Source organism: Mustela nivalis (assembly GCF_964662115.1).
Source record: "Mustela nivalis genome assembly, chromosome: 2".
In the NCBI taxonomy this organism is placed as follows: Eukaryota; Metazoa; Chordata; class Mammalia; order Carnivora; family Mustelidae; genus Mustela; species Mustela nivalis.
In genome coordinates, this window is record NC_139021.1 from 161,026,324 (window position 1) to 161,050,091 (window position 23,768).

Consider the following 23,768-nt stretch of genomic DNA (forward strand, 5'->3'; position numbering starts at 1 on the left):
CAGGAAAGTCTTAAGTTTCCTGTTACTGATGATGTTGACTAACCCCTATGGTTAGCTTTTTTCCAGGCAAATAAGGAACGTCCAAAGCTTAGTATGAGGAGCAGAGTTGGGAGTCACAGCCTGATAGATTAAGGCATAAGAGGCAGTGAGAGGCAGTGAAAAGGAGAGCTGGACTGAGGGTGAGGACACCTGGATTTGTCCCTCTGCTCTGCTATTAACTAGCTATGTGAACGCGGGGGGCCATTTTTGCACACGGAGACTCGGTTTCCTGCTCTGTAAATTGAGGCCTGGATTAGATATTTAAGATTCCTGTTTCCTCTCATTTTTCTCTATTTGTGGATGATACGAATGGGTACAAGACACAGAAACCGTTGGGATGGGACAGACACATTAATGACAAGCCAAATACGGCAGGCAGATGGTAGGATGGGGGAGGGGAGGTTGGAATAGATTGAAGGACTGGTTCTAGGACGAAAAGAACCTAGAGCTGCCTAGAAAGGAAGTGATCCCTCAAGGGGCAAGATATTGGCCTAGATGACTTTGATAGGTGGTTGCAGGTGGTGGGCAGGGGAGCAGGGTCGCCCGCTAACGCTCTCAAAACGGACCCCGCCCCCTTTCCAGCAAATCGTGGCTTTGCTCCCCATAATGCCCAGCAGCCACAGCTAAACCGCGCACTGCAACCGAACTCTACCTAACTCCACCTCTCTAACCGCGCAACAGAAATTTCTCATTTTTATTGGCTTTTATAACTGTCACTCAGAGAATCCCCGTATCCGTTGGTTGTCCCCTACCTACCCTTTTCTGTCCCTTGTAATCTCGCCTTCTTAGGCTGTACCTGCCCCCCGAAGCCAACTTCCCTTTTCTATTGGGTAGCTGGAATGTCACTTCTCACGATACAAAATTATGATTGGCTGTGCGTGCAAGGGCTCGCGCAGTTACCAGGCAGCGGGCTAGACTGAGGCTAGTTACCACGTCAGTGAGCTGACAGGGAAGGTAGCCGGCTCCACCGCCCGTTCCGGCCGAGTCTTCCTGGCCGACTGTGCGGTCCCTGACTTCGGCCTCAACTTCCAGGAAGCGGGCTCCTTCCCTTCTCCCATCCGCCACCAGAGCTGGGAGAGTCGCTTAAAGACGCCTTCGGGGCCCGGGCTGGACATGAGCAGCGGCTGCGGGTCCTGGGACTAGGCCCGCCATTTTGGATCCGCTGACAGGTCAGCGAAGTCTCTTCTTAAGAGTTCCAGTGTCTTGAAGGCAGCCCTGACATCGCCGTAGGGAATGAGGGGAGGCGGGCCCTTACGTTGGACGAGCCGGGTGGCTTAAGAACGCAGGGACAATAATTAAACAGGAAGAGATTGTTGTCGGAGAGAACTGGGAGGCATGCAGAGGGGCAAAGGTCAGGCCCCTGCGGCCGGAGGGGCCACTTCATCTCTGGCTTATGATCCTTTTCGGGTGCCCGAATCTTTCTTCCTGTATTCTTAGGCTTCACCTAGCCTTTAGCTCCCCTCTTCTAGAGCTTTCTGTTTCCTAAAGAGCCCAGTCCTCAAAAGCTCAAAGCAAACCTAAAGAACATTGGATCTGCTTTTTAGGATTGATTTTTAAACCTTAGAAATGAGGTCTCTGCAGATCCTGTACAGCGTCCACTTCGGTGTGACTGCCTCCTTAGTACAACTGAACTGCTTTATTATCACTGGATGATGAACTAGTGCAACTTAGACTCAGGTAGTGAGAAGAGGTGTGGAAGGATTGAGGCCAATCTTATGGAGACCTGGGCTAAGAGAAGACTTTCCACTTCTGGGGCAGCTCAGCTGCCAGTCTGGTCTGTATGTCAACACTGGACTTAACCTTCTGAGGCTGTTTCTTCCATTACACAGTCTTTTACAGATACTCTCTTCTGGTGTATGTTTTGGTTGGCATTTCCCCCCAAGGTGTTTTATTCATTTGGCCTCAAGCGATGTTTAATCACAAGGGAGCCACTTTGTTATGATATATTTGGCTGAGAACAGAGAGGGATTTGAGTATTGGTGAAAAAAAGGTCATGAAAGATGTTCAGCTAATTTAAAAGTGGTAGGGTCAGGGCAGCAGAGTGAATGATGGAGGAGTTTAACTCCAAGAAGTTTATGGCACTGTGGTAACCTTTGATAAACTGTTGTATTGTAAAACTGTAAAATTCCCCAAGGGTAAAGAGTGCCTTCAGAAATGAGGAATAGTGTAAATAGTGTTTTTTAGCTCACAACAAAGAAGTTTTTATGCCATTAATTCAGGTATATAAGGCACTTCTCTGGGCCCTCTGAAGGATACAAATAGAAAGGTCTGTTTAGGGATTGCTCTGTTTAACTTACACCCACTTCTTAAAAGCAGTAGCATATATGTGCAATGGCCTACCTGGAGCATGAGCTAGGGATAAGCGGTGTCAACCTAATGCCTTTGGGAAAGTAATGGACACTCAAAAAGTATTATCTGGACCTGGGCTTAGTTGTAGTGTGTGGTCCTGGCTTGTGCCTTGGTCTGGCCTTGGCAGTCAGGACTTTGCATGGTGAGGTAGTGACAAGGAAGATCAAAACCTCATTGTGTTAGAGGGAAAAACTGTATAGGATTGACAGTGACTAAACTTGTTTCTTCTTACCTAATGCCCTCTGCTCTCCTGAAATTGTGTGTGTGTGTGTGTGTGTGTGTGTGTGTGTGTGTGTTGGTGGGGGATAGCATTGTTTGTATTTATTTATTTTATTTTATTTTATTTTATTTTTTTTAAGATTTTATTTTATTTATTTATTTGACAGAGAGAAATCACAAGTAGATGGAGAGGCAGGCAGAGAGAGAGAGAGGGAAGCAGGCTCCCTGCTGAGCAGAGAGCCCGATGCAGGACTCGATCCCAGGACCCTGAGATCATGACCTGAGCTGAAGGCAGCGGCTTAACCCACTGAGCCACCCAGGCGCCCCAATATTTATTGATTTTAGATAAGTGGGATGGAAATGATCCAGGAAATAAGTTTGTATTTTAATTTGCTGATCTAAGTTGCAAAATTTCTACAAAAAAAAACCCAAAAATAGAAAGTGGCTTGTGAAATGATATAGCCTAGGAAGTATCCAGGTTTGATGAACCTGTATTTCTTGCCTTGGGTTGATGTGCCCTTTTGAGCCTTGTTGAGTTGATAGACTTTGCATAGTGTGCAATCTAGTCTTTGAGTAGATGGTGTGTCCAATCCAGTGTCTTTTCAGTTGGGCCTGGAAGTGACTCAGGCATCAAAGATTTCTCCTTTCTTTACCAAAAAGTCATTTTCTAGGTTGGAATAGTTTTTCACCTCCCATCCTCAACCAAATCAGAAAATTTGTTCTTTTTTTGCATGTCAACCATACTTCAATTAAAAAAAGAAAAGAAAATTTGTTCTTCCTTCAAGACTTGAATTTGAGCTATATTTCAGAGGTGACTGTAGACAGACAGTGCCTTCTAATCTTGACAGTGATGCTTATTGGCTCACTGGCAGCTCAGGTTGTAGATACCTTTCCTTATGAGTAGCCGGGCACCAATCCCAGTTGAACTCGTAGTACTCAGAGTTTCACTACTATTTCACGTTCCAGAATGCAGGATGACTGCCACTTTTAGACAATAATTTCATTGATGGGATACTTAGACTGGCTAGTGTGGGCAGCTAGAGAGGCAAAAGATGCAGTTTCTGCTTTTAAGGAGACACACTGTATTTATACAGTATTCTCTGGAAGGATCATCCTTGTCTTTGTTTGCCACTTCTGTTGACTGATCACAGTCTCTCTCTGTGGTTCAGTGTGACTGATTAGAATGATTCTGTTGGGATAATGGTGAAGTTGAGTTGAAGGGAGAAGGGGAGGTTTGTTTTACCATCAGGCTGGGAAGGCTGGTGTAAATATAATTGGCAGCTGTTTAGCTTTTATTGTTCTTTTTCTATATTTCAGTATATTCAACAGCAGTTGTTTAATTAAATGAAAACATAATAGAGCATCTGTTGATTTGGAGCCCCAGTCATAATGGAAGTGATCGTGGATGTAATGATTTGTTGCCATCACATAAACCAAGGATTACAAGCTTAAAAAAGCTTGTAAAAAAAGGCAGATAATGTAAATGAGCAAAGTAAGCCAGGTACGAATGTATTAGGACTGTACGAATGTATTTGCAGGGACTGTTGTTACTGGCATGTGGGCACAGTATGACCAGTCTTCCCATTTTTCAGGAGAAACTTAAAATTCAGATCATTGTGTTTTAAACTCTTGGCGACTAGTTAAAGTCTTTAAAAAGCTTTTCCAGATAGAACAAATATGTCTGTGGATTGGATTCTATCCATCATGGGTGGATGATGACCCCTGATAGGTAAGACGGACATCCCTATGAGATTTAATCACTGTAGTTCTCTATGAATCATCACACAGGCTAACTTTTTATCTTTGTCCTACTCTGTAAACTGTCACCCTTAGTTGTCACTTTGGGTTCTGTGAGTGGTTAAAAGATGAATGAGAAAAAGAAGCATGGTTTCATTCTTCATTTCCATCTCCAAGCTGTCCTCCAGAGGACATCTTTGGACATATCTTAGTGGCTCACCTTGCATATCACTTGGGATGGACTCAGAATCTCCATAGAGGGAGGAGTTGTCATGGCGGACCTGAGGTACACTGGTCACCTGATTATTATACACCTGATTTTCTACTCGTGGCCTGTCAGGGCACCAACTCTTTTCTGGTTTGACTTTCACTTACCTCCACCCTTTGGGTAAATTTCTTGATCCAGTAAGTTGTTTACTAATTCAGTAATTCTTGGTCGCTGTCTATGTTTTATTAGCACAGAACTGTTATATTCCTTGGCAAGCTCTGGCAATCTTTCAAGCTGTATCTTTAGTGCTTCTCTGGAATATTTGAGAGATTGAGTGAAGATAAATCTTGGAAGGGCCAGTTGAGGGTCATTTAGCTTCTGTCCTCTCAGAAAGCCTATCAGTTTTTTTGGTGTGCATAGCTCTGTATTAGACACCAAAGCACCATGAAGCAGTCTTTTCCTTTGGAGAATCTAATTTCTTATTAGATAAGGACAAGTTTTTGGTTTTTTTTTTTAAAGATTTTATTTATTTGAGAGAGAAAACACACACACACACACACACACACACACACACACACGTTGGGGGAGGGGCAAAGGGAAAGGAAGAAGCAGACTCCCCACTGAGCAGAGAGCCTAACTCAGGGCTCCGTCCCAGGACCCACAGATCAGAATCTGAGCTGAAGGCAGACACTTAACTGACTGAGCCACCCAGGTGCCCAAGAATTACATATTTCTGAGAAGAAATGTAGACATGGATTTTAGACTTCATGAAAATAGATGTTAAAATAAAATAGACTGGTGGGTAATGTGGGCTCTTTTTGTTTGTAGAGTAGCCTGTGTAACTTCTGATAGAGAAACACATAGGGGATGCAGAAAGAAGGCTTGCCTGCCTGCCTTAAAATCCTTGACTTCTATGAAGTCGTTGTTCCTAACAGGCGCTGGATATGAGCTGCCCTATATTGAGAGTCAGTCTTTGATGTTAGTTCATCCATTTGTGCATTTGCTCCTCCAGTATTTATCATTTATCTTATAGGCATTGGGGATAAAAAGGTGAACAAATCATGGTGTCTTCCTGAGATGCCTATAGACTCATGGGAGAGACAGACTAAATGAATAATTATAAATCAGTATCAGTTCTTTAGAGCTATGTACAGTGTAATGTGATGACAGAAAGGACTACTAATACTCTGGGGGGGAGTGGGTTAGCTAGAGAGGATCTCAAAGAGCAGGCATTATATTTTTTAGTATTTATTTATTTATTAAAAACATTTATTTTTTTGACAGACAGAGATCACAAGTAGGCAGAGAGGCAGGCAGAGAGAGAGAGGAGGAAGCAGGCTCCCTGCCTCACAGAGAGCCCGACGCGGGGCTCCATCCTAGGACCTTGGGATCATGACCTGAGCTGAAGGCAGAGGCTTTAACCCACTGAGCCACCCAGGTGCCCTATTTTATTTATTTATTTGACAGACAGAGATCACAACTAGGCAGAGACAGGCAGAGAGAGAGAAGGGGAAGCAGGCTCCCCGCTGAGCAGAGAGCCTGATGTGGGGCTTGATCTCAGGACCCCAGGATTATGACCTGAAGCTGAAGGCAGAGGCTTTAACCAACTGAGCCACCCAGGTGCCCTGAGCAGGCATTATAATAACAACTATTTTTTGGAGGTTTAAATAGTGCTGATACCATGCAAAGTGCTTTACAGTCTTCTTATGGAGCCTCACAACAAACAGATGAGGAGATACTGTTTTCATTTTGCAATGGAGCATTGTAAACTGGGGCTCAAAAGGCTAAGAAACTTGGCTAAGATGGTAAAGATGGTAATAGGACTGTTTTGCTTCTGGAGCTCGTTCTTGAAGCCACTGTGGTATTCTGACTTTATCATTAACTTTTGAATGGATTGAGTAACGATTTACCAGGTGGACGAGAGTGAGAAAAAAATATTCGACACAGAAAAGGAACAGCAAGTGCAAAGACAGACTACAAAGACCATGATTTTGAAAAGGATGAACTTTTGGGGGCACTTGGTGGCTCAGTGCATTAAGCCTCTGCTGTTGGGTCAGGTCATGATCTTAGGGTTCTGGGATCGAGCCCTGCGTTAAGGCTCTCTGCTCAGCGGGGGCCTCCTTACCCCTCTCTCTGCCTGCCTCTCTGCCTACTTGTGATCTCTGTCTGTCAAATAAATAAATAAAATCTTAAAAAAAAGAAAAGAAAAGGAACTTTTGATGGTCTGTCTCATATATAGAGAATATGTATAGCATATATGGGGCTTTAGTGTCCCCTACCCAGCCTAAAAAACAAAATATCACCACAATGAGGCTGCTTGTATATCCTCTGTTAGTCACATTCCCCCTTCCCATGGCCACTATTCTAAATCTTTTGTGAGTTTTCTGGGATATAGTCTTAGCCGTGGACTTGCTGAGATACAGGATATGAAATTGTTCAGTTTTGCAAGATGATGCCAAATTGTAATCCAGATGAGTTGTATCAATTTACATATCCACTAGCTACTTGCTCTGCATTTTTACCAACTCCTAATAATGTCAGGTTAAATTTTTTGTGCTTGTAAAATGGTATCCCATAATCATATTTTATAATTTTCTTGATTATTAATGGAGCTAATAATGTATTCATATATTTATTTGCTGTTTCTATTTCCTTATTCTGTGAAATGCCTGTTCATGTTTCTTGCCAGTTTGGGGGCATGTTTATATGTCTATTCTTACAGTTTTTGTAACATTTTATATTATGGATATTGCTTCTTTATTAGTTATGTGTCTAAGATATACCAGTGTTTTCTCTGAGTTTGTGACCTATCTTTTCCCTCTTTTTCATGGTGTTTTTTGAACAAATGTCTTTACTTTTAACATGGTTTAATTTGCCAGTTTTTTAAAACTGGCTATGCTTTTTGTTTTCTGTTTAGGTGCTTCTCTTCTCTGCTGAGATTATAAAAATATTCTTGTATATTCTAAAAGTTTTCAGATTTCCTTTTTCATGTTTAAGTCTGTAGTTCATTGAAATAGATTATTTTTTTAAATTCCATGAAATAAGGATCCAATTTATTGTTTCTGTTTCTCGTGCTTTTGTTTAGATCTAGAGGGAGTTGCTAGTTGATAGAGTGACTCCTCTTTGGATCCTCTTGGGGTGAGTAACTGGGATGCCACAAAGCACCAGGGGAATGCTGTAGACTCAGTTAAACATACAGTACTTTTTAATTTTTTTAAAACAATTTTTATTTATTTTTATTTATTTATTTGATAGAGATCATAAATAGGCAGAGAGGCAGGCAGAGAGAGAGAGAAAGAGAAGCAGGCTTCCCGCTGAGCAGAGAGCCCAATGCGGGGCTCCATCCCAGGATCCTGGAATCATGACCTGAGCCGAAGGCAGAGGCTTAACCCACTGAGCCACCCAGGCACCCCAAACATACAGTACTTTTAAAGGATATGTGTGGCTTAGAGTCTCTGGGCCAGTGGCTTATCTGGCTAGGGATGTTAGTTGCTGCTTATTTCGTTGTTCCTTCTCATGTTATTTCTGATACAAGATAGATCTTAAATTCTTTTCTACCATACTTACATGAGGTCTCTGCAGGCCTTTGTGCTGTTTTAGAAATGAATGCTTTATTTTTTAAAATTCTTTTTTTGAAGATTTTATTTATTAGAGCGTGAGAGAGTGAGAGAGAGAGTGTGCATGCACAAGCGTGAGCATTGGGGAGGGGTAGAGAGAGAGGGAGAACCAAACTCCCCACTGAGTAGGGAGTCCAGTGGGGGACTCAATCCCAGGACCCTGGGATCATGATCTGAGTGGAAGGCAGACACATAACTGACTGAGCCACCCGGGCACTCTCTTCGTGACCTTGTGACAAAGGGTTCCAGCAAGTGGTTCACTGAGCTTCCCATTTGAAGCTGAAGGGCAGATTCCCTTGCAAGAAGACCTCTGTGAGGAGAAAAGTGCTCAGGGGCCTGGCAGGAGATGAAGCAACTCTGTATGGTCCTTGAAAAGAATTTCTCTTCATCCTCTAGTTGTTTCTTTTTTACTAAGAAAGGAAGCTTGGGAAAATGATTTTTTGCTTAGAGCTTCACTGTCTTAGAAAGTTCTTAGCTTTGGGTGCTTATTCACTTTTCATCAAATGTTAGGTTGATTACTTCAGTTGGAATCCCAGTTCAAAATTTATTTTCTCTGGGAAACCTTCCAAATAGGTGGTAGATCCTTTAATTAATTAATTCATTCATTCACTTTTTTTAAAAATTTGCAATTTGTAGTATACTGTTGTCATTTACCTGTTGCTATGTTATTTTCAGTATGAGTGTTTCTCTCATTCTCTTAGTTCTTTGAAAGAGAAATTAAATACTCTTATTTTATAGTGTCCTTTTATAGGCCTTTCAAAAAATTTTTTACAAGATTTGTTTATTCATTTTAGAGATAGACTGCAAGCGGGTTAAAGAGCAGAGGGAGAGGGACAAGTAGACTCATGCTAAGTGCAGAGCCTGACACAGGACTAGATCTCACAACCCTGAGATCATGACTCCAGATGAAATCAAGAGTCTGACACTTAGCCGACTCTACCACCTAGGCACTACCAAAATATTTTTTATACTACTACTGAATGATAACTGTATATTGAAGGCCATCCATGATATGCCCCACACTTGCTGTTCTAGCTTTATCTCCTGTTATTCCCCTAGGAATAATATGCCAATCAGTTTAGAATAACCATAATTCCCTAAATACCTACTAAATTTTCCTACCTATGAGCCTTTACCGTTGCCATTTTTTTTCCTTATATTTTTGACTATTTGAATCTGGTCTGGTGGCTTCTGGCGGCTCAGTTAAGCATCTGGTTCTTGATGTCAGCTCAGATCATGGTCTTGGATTCCTGAGATCAAGCCCCATGCTGTCAGGCTCCAGGCTTCGTGAAGAGTTGGCTTCTCTCCCTTTCCCTCTGCCCCTCCCCCTGCTCACTCTGTCACACTTACTCTCTCTCAGGTAAAAAAATAAATCTAAAAAAATACAACCCTGAATCCTGTCTTTCAGTTGCCTTTCCGGAGCCCTCTGCCAGAAGTAATTTTCTTTGTTCCACTACTGTGGCACTGTGTATTACTCATGCATCGGAGATATATATGGGTTTGTGTGTATATGTATGTTTTATCTAATCTACTAGATTATAAATTCCTTGTGGGTGGGTAGTGACAATTCTCTATGCTGTGCGTAGTGTTTTGCTTAGCATGTATTAGGTAATATGTCTGATTGACTGAAGTAAATGCTAGTTAATTAACTTTGATGACTGCTCTTTTTTTTTTTTTTTTTAAAGATTTTATTTATTTGTTTGACAGACAGAGATCACAAGTAGGCAGAGAGGCAGGCAGAGAGAGGAGGAAGCAGGCGCCCTGCTGAGCAGAGAGCCCGATGCCGGACTCAATCCCAGGACCCTGAGATCATGACCTGAGCTGAAGGCAGCGGCTTAACCCACTGAGCCACCCAGGCGCCCTGATGACTGCTCTTAATCCTTTACATATGGAATAATACAACTACTCTTCACTATTCTAATTTTTTAAAAAAATATTTTTGAAAAATTATTTTATTTTCATATTAATTATTTATTTTTTAAAAAGAATTAATTTATTTGTCAGAGAGAAAGAGAGGGATAGAGAGAGCACAAGCAGAGGGAGTGGCAGGCAGAGGGAGAAGCCTGATGTGGGACTTGGTTCTGGGACCCTGGGGTCATTACCTGAGCCAAAGGCAGGTGCTTAATGACTGAGCCACCCACGTATCCCTTTAAGTATTTTTTTTTTAAAGATTGATGTATTTGAGAGTGCACCCACAAATGCAAGTGGGGCCAAGTGGAAACTAAGATGGCTCAACTTGGTGGCTCAACTGATTGAGCCACCCAAGCACCCCTGCATTATTCTAATTTAAAAATAGGTAATAGGTAATATATATGTGTGAAACAAAATTCAAGAGATACAAAAAAATATACAGAGAAAATTAAGCCTTCCTCGCATCCCAGTTCCCCACTTCCCTTTTCTGGAGGCAACCTCTGTTAGCCATTTCTTCAAAATCCTTCAAGAGGTATAAAGCATATTCATCTGGCCTAAATAATTTAAGGAAGGAACCATACTAGAGATTTTATCTTTTCTTTTCTGATCCTTTTAATTATTTTTTAATTTGGTCATTTTCTATTTCTTGGTTCTCCTCCCTCTTATTGTTGTTATGTTTTTATTGTTGAATCTTCTCAGGAGAGAACATTGCTATGTGCCTAGGGCATTTGGGAAGCAGATAAATCTCCTGGGACTAACCTAGTTGTTTTGTTTTGTTTCGTTTCGTTTCTTTTTCTTTCTTTCTTTCTTTTTAACCTAGTTGTTTCTTTATATTGTCATTAAAATAAATGTTTTATTATATTGGATTCTCTTGTGGATTTGAAGGGGCTTTTATGGTCCTGGACAAAATTTGTGCCTTTTTCCCTTTATTATAAGGGTTTTCATACTTCTTGTTTTCTGGGGGCCCTGTCTTATGCAAAATGTGCAAATGGTCCTACTGGAAGAATGTATTTATTTCTGTATATCTATGGCTCATTTTCTTTTAGATCCCATTAGACTCTGTAAATGCCTCATGGGCAGAAATTATATCTTATTTCTTTCTTCGTTACTAATTTTAGATTATATTGATGGTATAGTAATATATTCTCCCTATAAAAATTTAAAACATTATAGGTAAGGTTAAAGTGTCCTCTGATTACAACCTGATTTTACAATATTGTCTCTAGAGATAACTATGGTTGTTGAGTTTGGGGTACATCTGCCCAGACCTTTTTTTTTTTAAAGATTTTATTTGTTTATTTGACAGAGAACACAGGTAGGCAGAGAGGCAGGCAGAGAGAGAGAGAGAGAGGAGGAAGCAGGCTCCCCGCTGAGCAGAGAGCCTGATGTGGGGCTCGATCGCAGGACCCTGAGATTATGACCTGAGCTGAAGGCAGGGGCTTAACCCACTGAGCCACCCAGGCGCCTCCTGCCCAAACCTTTTTTTTTTTTTTTTAAAGGTTTATTTGTTTGGGGAAGAGAGTATGTGCATGTAATGAGGGGGGGCAGTAGGGCAGAGGGAAAGAATCTCAAGCAGACTCTCCACTGAGTGGAGAGCTGGACATAGGCCCAATCTCACCCTGAGACCATGATCTGAGCCGTAATCAAGTCAGACAGCAAGCCACCTGAGCCACTTGGGTGCCCCTGCCCAGACCTTTTGTTCTCTGTTTACACATGTATATATTATTTGAACAAATACATTAAGTACACTTAGCAACATGGATGACTCACAAACATAATGTTTCAAGGAAAAAGGTCGAATATCAGAAAAATACGTACAATATTATATCAGTTAAATAAAATACAGAAATATGCAGCATAATACTATTTTTTAAAGATTATTTATTTATTTGACAGAGATCACAGGTAGGCAGAGAGGCAGCCAGAGAGAGAGGAAGGGAAGCAGGCTCTCTGCTCAGCAGATGATGTGGGGGCTCGATCCCAGAACCTTGGGATCATGACCTGAGCCAAAGGCAGAGGCTTTAACCCACTGTGCCACACAGGCGCCCCAATAATACTATCTTTTAAAAATATGTATCAATGAAGTAAGAGTATAAAGCAACATAAAAGTTTAATAAATATCAGATTTAGAATAGTGAGACCTATAGATGAAAAAGAGGAGGATATGATTAGGGAGAATACACAGAGACTTCCGTTGTACTATTCTTAATTTGGATACAAGCTGTTCTTTTGCTTTTCATATTGTACTGTATGTTACATACTGCATATTTTCAAAAACAAATCTAGTATTTTATATAGGGTGGGTGGGTTGGTTGATTTTTAACATAAACATAGAGTTATATACTACAGTTTGGTTTTTTTTTCCCATTCCATATGTCTGAGAGCTCTATCCATGTCTTATTTGCTTTGTATCCTTAGAACTCTGAAAGTTTCCTTATGCATAGTAGGTGCTTAATAAGTAGTATTTGTGGAATTCTTTCTCCCCTTACTCTGATAGGCTTACTGTTTTTAACTTTCCTGGAGCCTGATCTAAATGTTTGTCTAACTGTATGTCTCTGTAGTCCTTTCCCTTTCTTTTTAAAATTTTGTCCTTGTGAGGAGGGTTTCTAAATAATGGAAAGTGGAAAGTAGTTTTACATGCTCCAACATTTTTCTCTATGCTGAGAAGATACTATGTTTTTTTTTTTTATATATATTTTCACCTGAGAAGAGAATTAAATATCTTCTCCAAGTGCTGTCCTAGGCAGCAAAGAAAATCCTGTGATAATTCAGTTGGGAACACTTAAAGTACTAAAGTAGTATTTTAGCTTCACTTCAGAGATTCATACAGAAGGAGCTTTAAAATGAGTCTGCCTTTCAATCTGTCTTATTAGAGAGTTCCTGCTCTAAGTATGTGAACTTGACCTTTCATAATTTTTTAAAGATTGTATCACTGCCACTATCCAGTTTTCTGGAGCTGACTTGGTAGAATGGATGTAGTCTGTAAGTTGACATTGTAACTGTGGTTTCCAAACCAAGGAGTTTTTCTAACAGCCTTCATTCATTTCTTTAAACTTAAAGTTCCATTGTTGCTTTATTGAGGGAATAAAAAAGAACAAAGGGAAGATCTGAAATATATCTTTAACAAACTAGTAACAGATACATCTGCATACCTGAAATCCTCACAGGAGAGATTTTGGGGACAATTGACTTTGAAGAATTTGACATGCTTGCTAGAGATTGTTAGGTACTTTTGAGAAATTCTGGATTGATACTTTTTGACTTGTATCTTGAACTTTTGGAGACCTCTAGGAGAGCTAGGTAGCTGGATTCATAACATAAGATGGATTTCATCCCATCCTGGTATTACTGGTGGGAAGTCATGGTACTGAGAAGTTAAATCATAATTCTGACCTTATCAGGTACTGATTTAAACATGGATATGCCCTGAGTAACTAAATATTAACTACTTTTTAACTGTTTTGATAGGTTTACCAGGATGGTGGATAAAAATATTTACATCATTCAAGGGGAGATTAACATTGTGGTTGGGGCAATCAAACGAAATGCCCGATGGAGCACTCATACTCCACTGGTAAGTGGGGGAATGGGCAGATAGTTTGGTCCCTGAGTTATAAGGGATCTGATGCATGGTTAAAACAGTAATCAATTTTTCTGTAATAATGAGAGTAGTAGGAACTCAGAGTTGTTCTTGGTATCAAGGACCCTTTTACTTTTTAAAGATTTATTTATTTATTTTAGAGAGATAATGCACGAGTGGGAGGAGGGACAGAGGAAGAAAGGGGAAGCAGACTGATGTGGGGCTTGAGCTCACGACCCTGAGATCATGACCTGAGCTGAAACCAGGAGTTGGATGCTTAGCCAACTGAGCTACCCCGGCACCCCTATAAAGGACCCTTCTGTTTTATTCCAACAAGTGTCAAATTTATAGGCCTTTTTGTCCTCCTGGACCCAAAAGATAATACTATTCTTCTGGCTATTTTTGTAGACAACTGAAGGTAGCATTTGGGACCTCTTAAATATGCCTCAAAATGTCTGAAAGATGCCTTACCTTTAGATTCCTTAGGACTATAATTAGCTATCACATTGATACATGCAGTGTGGCATGTTGATGGTAGTCCTTGGGAGTACATAGAGCAGACCATATCTTGCCAATCAGATGACTAAGAAATTACCTATTGTAAAGCTGGCTTTCTTTGTTGCATATGTATATTCAAGAAGACTCCTTGTTGAGTAGGGATCCCGATGCGGGGCTCAGTCCCAGGACACTGAGGCCATGACCTGAGCCAGAGGCAGATGCCCACAGATGGAGCCACCCAGACTCAAGACTTTTTTTTTCCCCCCAGATTTACTATTTAAGTAATCTCTGCACCCAATGCAGGGCTTGAACCTACAACCCTGAGATCAAGAGTTACCTGCTGTACCAGTTGAGCCAGCCAGGTACCCCAAAAATAAAATCTTAAAAAAATAGAAATAAAAATGGTTTAGGAGTGAGAGTGGAGCTAGCAATGTCTTTGAAATGGATTTATATGATTATGTAATGAGTATAAAGAAGGAAAAGAGATAGAATAATATCTTAGTCTTTTGGGATGCTATAACAGAGTACCACAGATTAGGTGGCTTATAAACAAGAGAAATTTATTTCTCACAGTTCTGTAGACTGGAAGTCCAAGATCAGGGTGCCAGCATGGTCAGGTGAGAGTCCTCTTCTGGGTCTCAGACTTTTCCTCACATGGAAAGGAGTAGGGAAGCAATCTTGGGCCTCATTCATTCATTCATTCATTCTTTTAAGATTTTATTTATTTACTTGAGAAAGTGATTAAGAGAGAGCATGAGAGGGAGAAGGACAGAGGGAGAAGCAGATTTCCTGTGGAATCAATCCCAAGACTCCCAGATTGTGGCTTGAGCTGAAGGCAGTCGCTTAACCAACTGAACCACCCAGGCGCCCTCTTGGGACTCTCTTTTAAGGGTATTAGTTCCATTCATGAGGACAGAGCCCTCACCCACCTTCTGAAGGCCCTAACCACCTATGTTTTAAAGGCTCTACCTCTTATACCATCACATGAACATTAGGATTTTTACATACAAGTTTTTTTTTTTTTTAATTTATTAGAGAGAGAGCACAAGAAGGGGCGTCAGAGGGAGAAGCAGATTCCTCACTGAGTAGGGAGCCAGACGTGGAACACGATCCCAGGACTCCAAGATCAAGGCCTGAGCCAAAGGCTGTCGCTTAACCACCAGCCATGCAGGCGTTCCTACATAGAAGTTTTGGGGGGACATACACATTCAGACCATAGCATATATGAAGGCCCTGGTAATCTCTGGTAGCTTGAGTGCTGTGGTTATGGTATAGATTAGTATTTCAGGATTTACTATTTTAGGTAAACCCAGAGTATCTTTATGAAATAGAAGATTGGGGAACTGGAAAGCTGAACCATGGCTAACTTCTTTTCCTCAGAAGGGAAACTTAATCATTGGATTCAAAATGTCCTTGATCTGTCTGCTATTTCCTTTTCCCTCTTTGTCTGATACTTTTTTTTTTAAACCTGTGTGTTATAGGATGAAGAACGGGATCCTCTGCTGCATAGTTTCAGTAATCTAAAGGAGGTTCTAAACAATATAACAGGTAAGTCCCCATGTCTAAGTAGGATTATTTATACTGGTAAAAAACCATATGTTTATTGCAGGGATAGACAAACTTCTTCTGCAAGGGACTATATAGTAAATATTGTAGGCTTTGCAGGCCATAGCAGCTGTGCAGCTGCTCAGTTCTGCGTTGTAGCTCAAAAGCAGACACAGTTAATACTTACACGAATGAGTGATAAATAAATTTTTTTTCAAAAACCAGTACAAGCCACGTTTGGCCCATGGGTGTAGTTTGACCTTGGTATACTGCATTGCTGATCCTTTTCCTTGAGTTCCTGGTGCGGTATCCCACTTTACTAGGGAATCAGCATTCATAGAATTATAAGCTCCCTTTATTGATTGAGTTATAGTAAAGTTACTTTTGGTCTTGTTTTAACTACTTTCTTTCTCTGCCCCATGCATGCCCTGAAGTAGCAAGTTGGTGGCACAAGTGAAGTCTTATTATTATTTGTTACAAGTCAGATTTTAAGTACTTGCAATAAAACCCTTCTCTTATGGAAAGTCTTTGTCACTTTTAGGGCTTTAATTGTGTGTAATATAGATCTTTCGGTCTTCATGTGTTCCCAAAATCATTTGTCCCTTTTTTTACTCCCTGTTTTCCTGATTGTAATAACTAATATTCATATGTTTAGAATTCTCAAAGCCTCTTTCATGTTTATTACCTTATTGAACTTTTTACACAATCCTGTGAAGGAGGTGTAGCAGATATTGTCCCCTTTTTATGAATGAAGTTGAAGCCCAGAGACATTTTAAGTGATTTAGTTGAGATCACATTGATTCTGAGAGGTGGAGTCAAAACTAGAATTCAGGCCTGGTTTAGTGCCCTCGTCTACATTGCTTCTGTTCATACAATTAGAGGAGAATGTACACAGGAAGTGCCTCCTTTTGTATATGTATCAAAGGAGGAGGGAAATCTCAACACCGTTGGGTTTTTCAAGGGGAGTGAGATTGAAGGGGAAAGCCTCAGAGCTGTGTTCCTCTGTCAACCATAAAGGGCTTTTGAAATTTATATTCCTGGAATGGTCTTTAGCTAGTAACATATCTAAGTAACATATCTTAGTAACATATCTAAGATAACAATTGAAATAGTTTTAGGTTTCTGAAAGTTAAGTGAGTAATAAAATTTTTCCTTTCATGAGAAATGTAGGAGAGTATCTGGAGAAAAATTTCTTACTACTTTCCTAAACATGGGCTGAAGTTATCTAAGCATTCTCTACATGTTTTTTTAAAGGAGCAGTTTCACTCTTTTGAAAAGTATCAGAAATGTTAGCCAAAGATCAAGTATAGAGGAAGCCAGTTAGTGGGGTTAAAGCTACAACTAGTTGGCATGTTCTTATTTTATGCCCTGTATTGTATGTGACTTGGCTGCTTTAGGAAGTTGGCCACTTGCACAGATTTTTTTTTTTTAACTTTACAGATAAAGCTTACCCATCCCAATTAGAAAGAAAATGTAGGGAGTAGGTATTTACAACTCTTTGGTGGCCAAAAGTTTCAGCCTGTAGTTGATCCTTGAACAGATTTGAACCATGTAGGTAGGTCCGCTTATATATGGATTTTTTTTTTTCAGTACATGCAGTATAGTACTGTAAATATATTTGCCCTTCCTTATAACTTTTTTTTTTTCCCAAGTAATCTCTACACCCAGTGTTGGGCTTGAACTCAAAACCTTAAGGGCAAGAGTTATATGTTCTACTGACTGTACTAGCTTGTTCCCCGCCCCCCCCACCATGACTTTCTTAATAACATTTTTTTTCTTCTAGCTATTTTTTTGTAAGAGTATAACATATAATACTTATGACATACAAAATATGTTTTAATCTACTGCTTATGTTATCAGTAAGGTTCTTGGTTAACAGGCTATTAGTAGTTAAGTTTTTGGGAAGTCAAAAGTTATACATGGATCTTCAACTGCAAGGGGGTTGGTGCCCCAAACCCATGGGTTTGTTAAAGGGTCAACTGTACTATCTTTTAAGAGACGTGAAGAGGACTGAACATGTTAGTATACTGGGAAACATTTGACAAACAATTGATACACAGTATTGTGTTGTATGTGTTTGGAAACACCCAAAATGGCTGAGATGAGACTGGAGTAGCCTTGTAGGCCTTTTGGGCACTCTGCAGACTTGAGGGGATGAGATGGTGCTGCTCTCCTGACAGAGCTACATTTCCTGCTTGCTGTCTAATCCATATCCTATGCTTGTTTTCTCTACTCTGACATTTCCTTGACATATCTCAAGAGACCCTATCTGTGGTGAGTGATGAAGTTCAGGACTTGGGGTTTCTAGACTAAGAGCTGCCAGAGTTGAGTCTGCTGCTTAATTTTCCTATATCTTTGAGTCAGGAATCCAGATTATCTGCTGCTTGAAACTAATAAAACCAGAATGTGCTGAGGAGCCAGACCTATCAGTGGTACTATAACATAGCTGGGTGTTGCCAAGCTTTCTCCTAGAGCAAGGAAGAAGGTGGTATTATTTTCTAGGGCAGATGTTGAAGTGGTGCCTGCCAAGGTTGCCCATTGTTTTTAGGTTTTAACATATTACCTGCCTGAAAAAATGACAGAGTGGACCCAAAATGTATCATTTCATAGTCTTCTGATTGGCTCTGACCTCCCACATAGTGCTGGCTTCCAGGAGCAAGTTTATGGGTCAGCTGCCCCTGTGGTCCTGGACTCTGTAGTCCATGACCAATTTCTTGTTTCTTTTACTGAGACAAACAGATTTTTCTGATTGGCAGTGTCAGGAGGACTGCTTTCTTGGAAGTCTATTAATGTGTTAGTGGTAGGAGGCTGGGAAAGGGTTTTGAACTTGGAAAGAGAAACTGAAGGGACTGCCTGCTCTGTATGGCTGGGAATGGTGTCCCGTCTAGATTGGAGGAGGTGTGGCAGGAATTCTAGAACTTCCATTCAGTTTAACTCATGAAAGTGACTTGGGCTTAGATTTTTCCTATAAAAAGTCTTTTGATTTGCTTTTTTCTAGGCTATCTGCTGGCATGGTTGGTTAAGAATATCACTGTTGGAAATGAGTAGTTATTGGACATTGTCAGTAAACCAAAATGATTTTTTTTTTCTCTTCTTGTAAAAAGAGAATCTTTTAAGTAGATAAGCACTATCTACCCTTCCAGGAGTATTATCTTAGCATTATGGAAGAAATAAGTCCATTGTCTCTAATAAGGTTAGCTAAGTCCATACCAGTTATTCTCACAGATACATGTCTCTGGACTACCTTTGCAGTTAGTGTTTGCCCAAACTGCATGATGACTGCATACTTTGTAGCATTTAGTGTAATAAAATAGTCTAATACCAAATCTAAAGTGACGGTTGCACTTGGAAGGTACAGGGTACCTAAGAGCAAAGTTTGCATGTTGCTATTTTGGATAAAACCTTAGCTCACCATCAGTGAGACTTAACTGCTGCCCCCATTTGGTCTTTAAGCCCTCTTAGGAATCCTTTTAGGAGGTTTTTGTGGAAAGTTAAATTAGATGTGTGGTTACCAGGGCCTGGGAGGGGGTCTGGGGAGTGACTGAAAATGAGTACAGGGTTTCTTTTTGGAGTGATGAAAATGTTCAGGAATTAGATAGTGGTCATGGTTGTACAACTGTGTGAATGTATTTTAAAACATTGAATTGTATGCTTTAAAAGAGTAAATTCTTTTTTTTAAGATTTTATTTATTTATTTATTTGACAGACAGAGATCACAAGTAGGCAGAGAGGCAGGCAGAGAGAGAGAGAGGAAGGGAAGCAAGTTCCCTGCTGAGCCAAGAGCCTGATGCGGGGCTCGATCCCAGGACCCTAAGATCATGACCTGAGCCGAAGGCAGAGGCTTAACCCACTGAGCCACCCAGGCGCCCTTAAAAGGGTAAATTTTATGGCATGTAAATTACATCTTAATTAAAAAAAAAAAAAAAGATTTATTTATTTATTTATTTGACAGAGAGAGAGAGAGAGAGAGCGCGCGAGAGAGAGAACACAAGAAGGGGGAGCAGGAGAGGGAGAAGAAGGCTTCCTGCTGAGCAGGGAGCCCAATGTGGGGCTCCATCCCAGGACCCAGGGTTCATGACCTGAGCCGAAGCCTAGACGCTTAACAACTGAGCCATCCGGGCGCCCCTACATCTTAATTTTTAAAAACAGCAAATGTAGTGTAGGCTGGAAGAGTAGTGGGATTTTCCAGTTCTTCCTCAGGGGTCAGAGCTATGGAGGGAAGCCTCTGACTATAGTTGCTGCTGTGCCCTGAACCCATTACCCAGCAAAGGCAGCCTAAGGCTCTCTTCAGTCTTCTGGCCCAGTTTGTCCTTTTATGTCTCTCTCATTAACTCAAGAAGCACATGGCTTTTATATTTAAATTTATTCAAGCTGTAATCTTTGACATTTGAGTTAGCTTTTAGTACAGTTTTGCATTTATAGTAATATATATTATGTATTTTCTCTATCCCCAAAGAATCCGTTTTAATCTTTTCCGGATGCAAATTTCAGGCTGTCTTGTCCCATCTCCCCTCTCTTGCTGTCTTTCCCCTCCCCCCATGGAGTGTGTTTGATCAGGTGTGGCAGGAATATCCACTGTCAAGCTGCGCCCTTTATATTAGTCAATATTATCCTTCTCCCCCCTCCCTGCCTGTCTGCCCCTATGGGCTTTCCCAGTTGATTTATAATTTTGGAATTCTCATCGGAGTCTGTAATACAGTTTGTTCATTATTTAACCAAAACCTGTTTAATGAGCAGAGAGAGGCAATGTAAATGTTAGGCATGTTGCAGTGATGTACCTTTGTGCTTCTCAAAGCGGGTGGGTAGTTAACTCTGTGCTGCCTGCAGGGCTGGGGTGTCTTGGCCTTAGGGGCAGAAGAACCACTGCTTCTCCCTTACATCTGCCCAAACCCTGCTGTGGTTTGGGATTTCAGAGACACGTTTCCTTTTATTCTTCCAGAGATCTTTGGGCTCTTGCATATTGGAGTTACCTTCAATCTTACAATCTTCAATCTTACAGTTAGACCAGATGGTATGATCTATGGCATGGGATAGGGGGATGAAAGGGAAAGGAAAAATAATCAGGATACTTGGGTTTAGGTTTTAGGTCTTAAGAAAGTAAGCAGTTAAAAAAAAAAGAAGAGGGACGCCTGGGTGGCTCAGTTGGTTAAGCAGCTGCCTTCGGCTCAGGTCATGATCCCAGCGTCCTGGGATCGAGTCCCACATCGGGCTCCTTGCTCTGCAGGGAGCCTGCTTCTCCCTCTGACTCTGCCTTCCACTCTGTCTGCCTATGCTCGCTCTCGCTCGTTCTCTCTCTGACAAATAAATAAATAAAATCTTAAAAAAAAAAAAAAAAGATCACTTAAAAAAAAAAAAAAAGAAAAGAAGAAAAGAAAGTTAAGCAGTTTAGAAGAATCCTTCTAGCCCACATGGTGTATGGTCTTTGATCTTTCTGGTCCAACTAGACAAGTCCTTGCAAGCCTTAGTGCCCTCATCCAGTATAGCTTCATGGAAAGGGCTCTAGTCAGTTGTGATTTGTGGTGTTTGACTGTGGGCTGCCTTTGTTCTTTGTCTTTAATCTTAGATCATTACAAAGTTTCTTTTCCAGGAAATTTTTGGTTTAAAGCAAAGATAGCATAATAGTCTACAAATATCACAACCGGAATCTTCTCTTAAGGAATTACCTCTTAGTTACTTTAAAGCCTTTAGGGATGAGGGAGACTTTTTTAGTGTGTGTGTGTGTGTGTGTGTGTGTGTGTGTTGGAGATGGTGGAGGTTTGGGGGGTGGGTAGTGAGTTTGCCTTTGGAAATTTAACTCTAGTCATTTTTAGTTCTGAAGACCTGTGAGGATTGGGGGTATTTGTCATGAGACCAAGATGGTCTTGAGGCCCAGTATAAGCATCTGTATTAACTATGGAATTGTTTTATCTTCTTGGACCTTTTCTTGCTGGGGTTTACCAAGATTAGATTTCCTTCTGGTTCTGGGTTCTTGAATTGCTTCTAAATAGTATTTGTTGAATATCTGCTATGTTCTAGGCATTTTGATTAGACACTTAGGGTCTATAATGGTATATAGTCAACTCATAGCCACTGGTTTTATTTTATTTTTTTTTTTTTCAAAGATTTTGTTTATTTATTTGACAGATCACAAGTAGGCAGAGAGAGAGAAGGGAGGAAGCAGGCTCCCTGCCAAGCAGAGAGCCCGACTCGGGGCTCGATCCCAGGACCCTGGGATCATGACCTGAGCCGAAGGCAGAAGCTTTAACCCACTGAGCCACCCAGGTGCCCCAGCCACTGGTTTTACAAGGCTAGTGACTCTAGCTGACCATTCCAAGGCAAACTTTGTGGCTTCTGTTCCGTGCCATATCGTTCCCTATCAGGCATGGAATGACTGATAGTGATTGAGGGCAGTTTATTGCCATCTTTTCATGTCTTACTAACAAACAAGCCAACGAAATGAACAAAAATTGTAGCTTATATATTTGCTTATTTGGATTTTTCATACAAAGCAGTTCTCGCCAGGGTTTAGATATTCGGAAAGACATTGGTGGTTTGTGTAGAGTAATTCTGAGGGAGAGGATTTTTTTTTAACTGGACAACAAGATATGGTGTACTTGAGTTGAAGATGGAGAAGCAGGTGCCTGCAGAAAGTGGATGTATCAGGAGTTTATTTAAATATAGTTTATCCTGGACAAACACACCTGTAGAGTACTATCTGTCTCAAGCCCTGTGAATTCAGAGCTAGGAGGTTTGAATCCATACAACCTCCAGAGGTTTGCAGAGAACATTTAAACAGAGTCTGGAAGCCAACCTGGGAGGAACGATGACTTAACACCTGTCTGGCTTAGGTCTCTTAGAAATACCCTTCTAAGTAGAAGTGAAACTGTTTAAGGATGCCTCATACCTCAAGGTTAATCTATTTTAGGGGTGCCTGGGTGGCTCAGTCGTTAAACGTCTGCCTTTGATGTAGGTCATGATCTCAGGGTCCTGGGATCGATCCCCACATCAGACTCCCTGCTCAGCAGGAAGCCTGCTTCTCTCTCCCCCAACCCCTCTGCCTGCATTCCCTCTCTTCACTCTCTCTCTCTGTCAAATAATAAATAATATTTTTTAAAAAAAAGGTTAATCTGTTTTATTTGGCACATGGGAAGGTATCAGGAAAAGAGACTTAAGTAGTCTCTGTCAGGGAAAAGATTGAGTAAGGGTATATTATTTGAATAAAAATTTTGCTAGAGTTATCATCTTCCATCTGATTGAATGCATACTCACTTTTTCTATAGGGGCCTGTAGTTTGGGGATTAGTAAGTATATCATTATTAGTCAGCATGAGAAGAAGGTTGAATGAGTCATTAGCTTTGTCCCTCTTGGAATTGAGCTTGTGATTTGTTCAAGGCCTAAGTGGAGACTGAAAGAAACAAGTCTGTATGATAGAATCTGGCAGACAAATTCATATAATGGGTTGAGTGTTGAAAGAACAAGATTGGGCAGACTTCTATAAGTATGTATTTCCTGTGCCCTTTTTGACTTTTTTGTTCTATAAATAAAATATTGCATTTGTTTGGAGATTGTTGAGCAACACATTAGGATGTGACCTGAATTTGAGTCAGACTGACTTTGGCACCTTTGAATCTTGGTTGCTTGAGTGACCTGAGACTTACGGGCATTTCAGCATGGTTAGAGAAAATAAAGGTACTGTGATTCTTTTTTCCCCCTGGGGAATAGTTGTATCAATAAGGTTACTCTAAGAGGCCTGTAATTTGATGACTTTGTCATTCCTGGGAATGATCTGAACCCTCCTCAATTGATACTTCTAAACCAAGAAGGTCTTCCAAACATTTGTTTGTCCTAGAGCTTAGAAAAATGAAGACTTTGTGGAAAAGAATCAGCTCTGCATAGTCTGGTTTCCTTTGAGCCCAGCTCTTCCTTTTTCTCTCCATAAACACATTTAGCCATCAAAACTAGTCTGCTGGCAAAATTTCCACTATATGTACCTGAAAGTGGATTATGATACAAAGGGCTTTCTTAATAGCTTGGATTCAGAAGCAGAGGCAAAGAAGCCTAAGTTTTTTCTAGTAGAGGTTAAGGG

The 23,768-nt window shown here is 40.7% G+C and overlaps 1 protein-coding gene across 12 annotated transcripts in view; it reads left to right on the forward strand.

Annotated features, from left to right (window-relative positions):
- The first annotated feature begins 843 nt into the window (after nt 1-843).
- The window catches only part of GBF1 (golgi brefeldin A resistant guanine nucleotide exchange factor 1), a 127,258-nt gene continuing 104,333 nt past the window's right edge, over nt 844-23,768 (forward strand). For 6 of the 12 annotated variants that reach the window (XM_082722337.1, XM_082722342.1, XM_082722341.1 and 3 more), the window contains exons 1-3: nt 956-1,210; nt 13,550-13,654; nt 15,640-15,706. In XM_082722337.1, coding sequence (XP_082578463.1) covers nt 13,559-13,654; nt 15,640-15,706 — 163 coding nt within the window. In that variant the 5' untranslated portion in view covers nt 956-1,210; nt 13,550-13,558. Of the gene's footprint in view, nt 1,211-13,548; nt 13,655-15,639; nt 15,707-23,768 lie in introns of those variants that run through there. The other 6 variants (XM_082722348.1, XM_082722347.1, XM_082722338.1 and 3 more) reach the window with 4 other exon arrangements.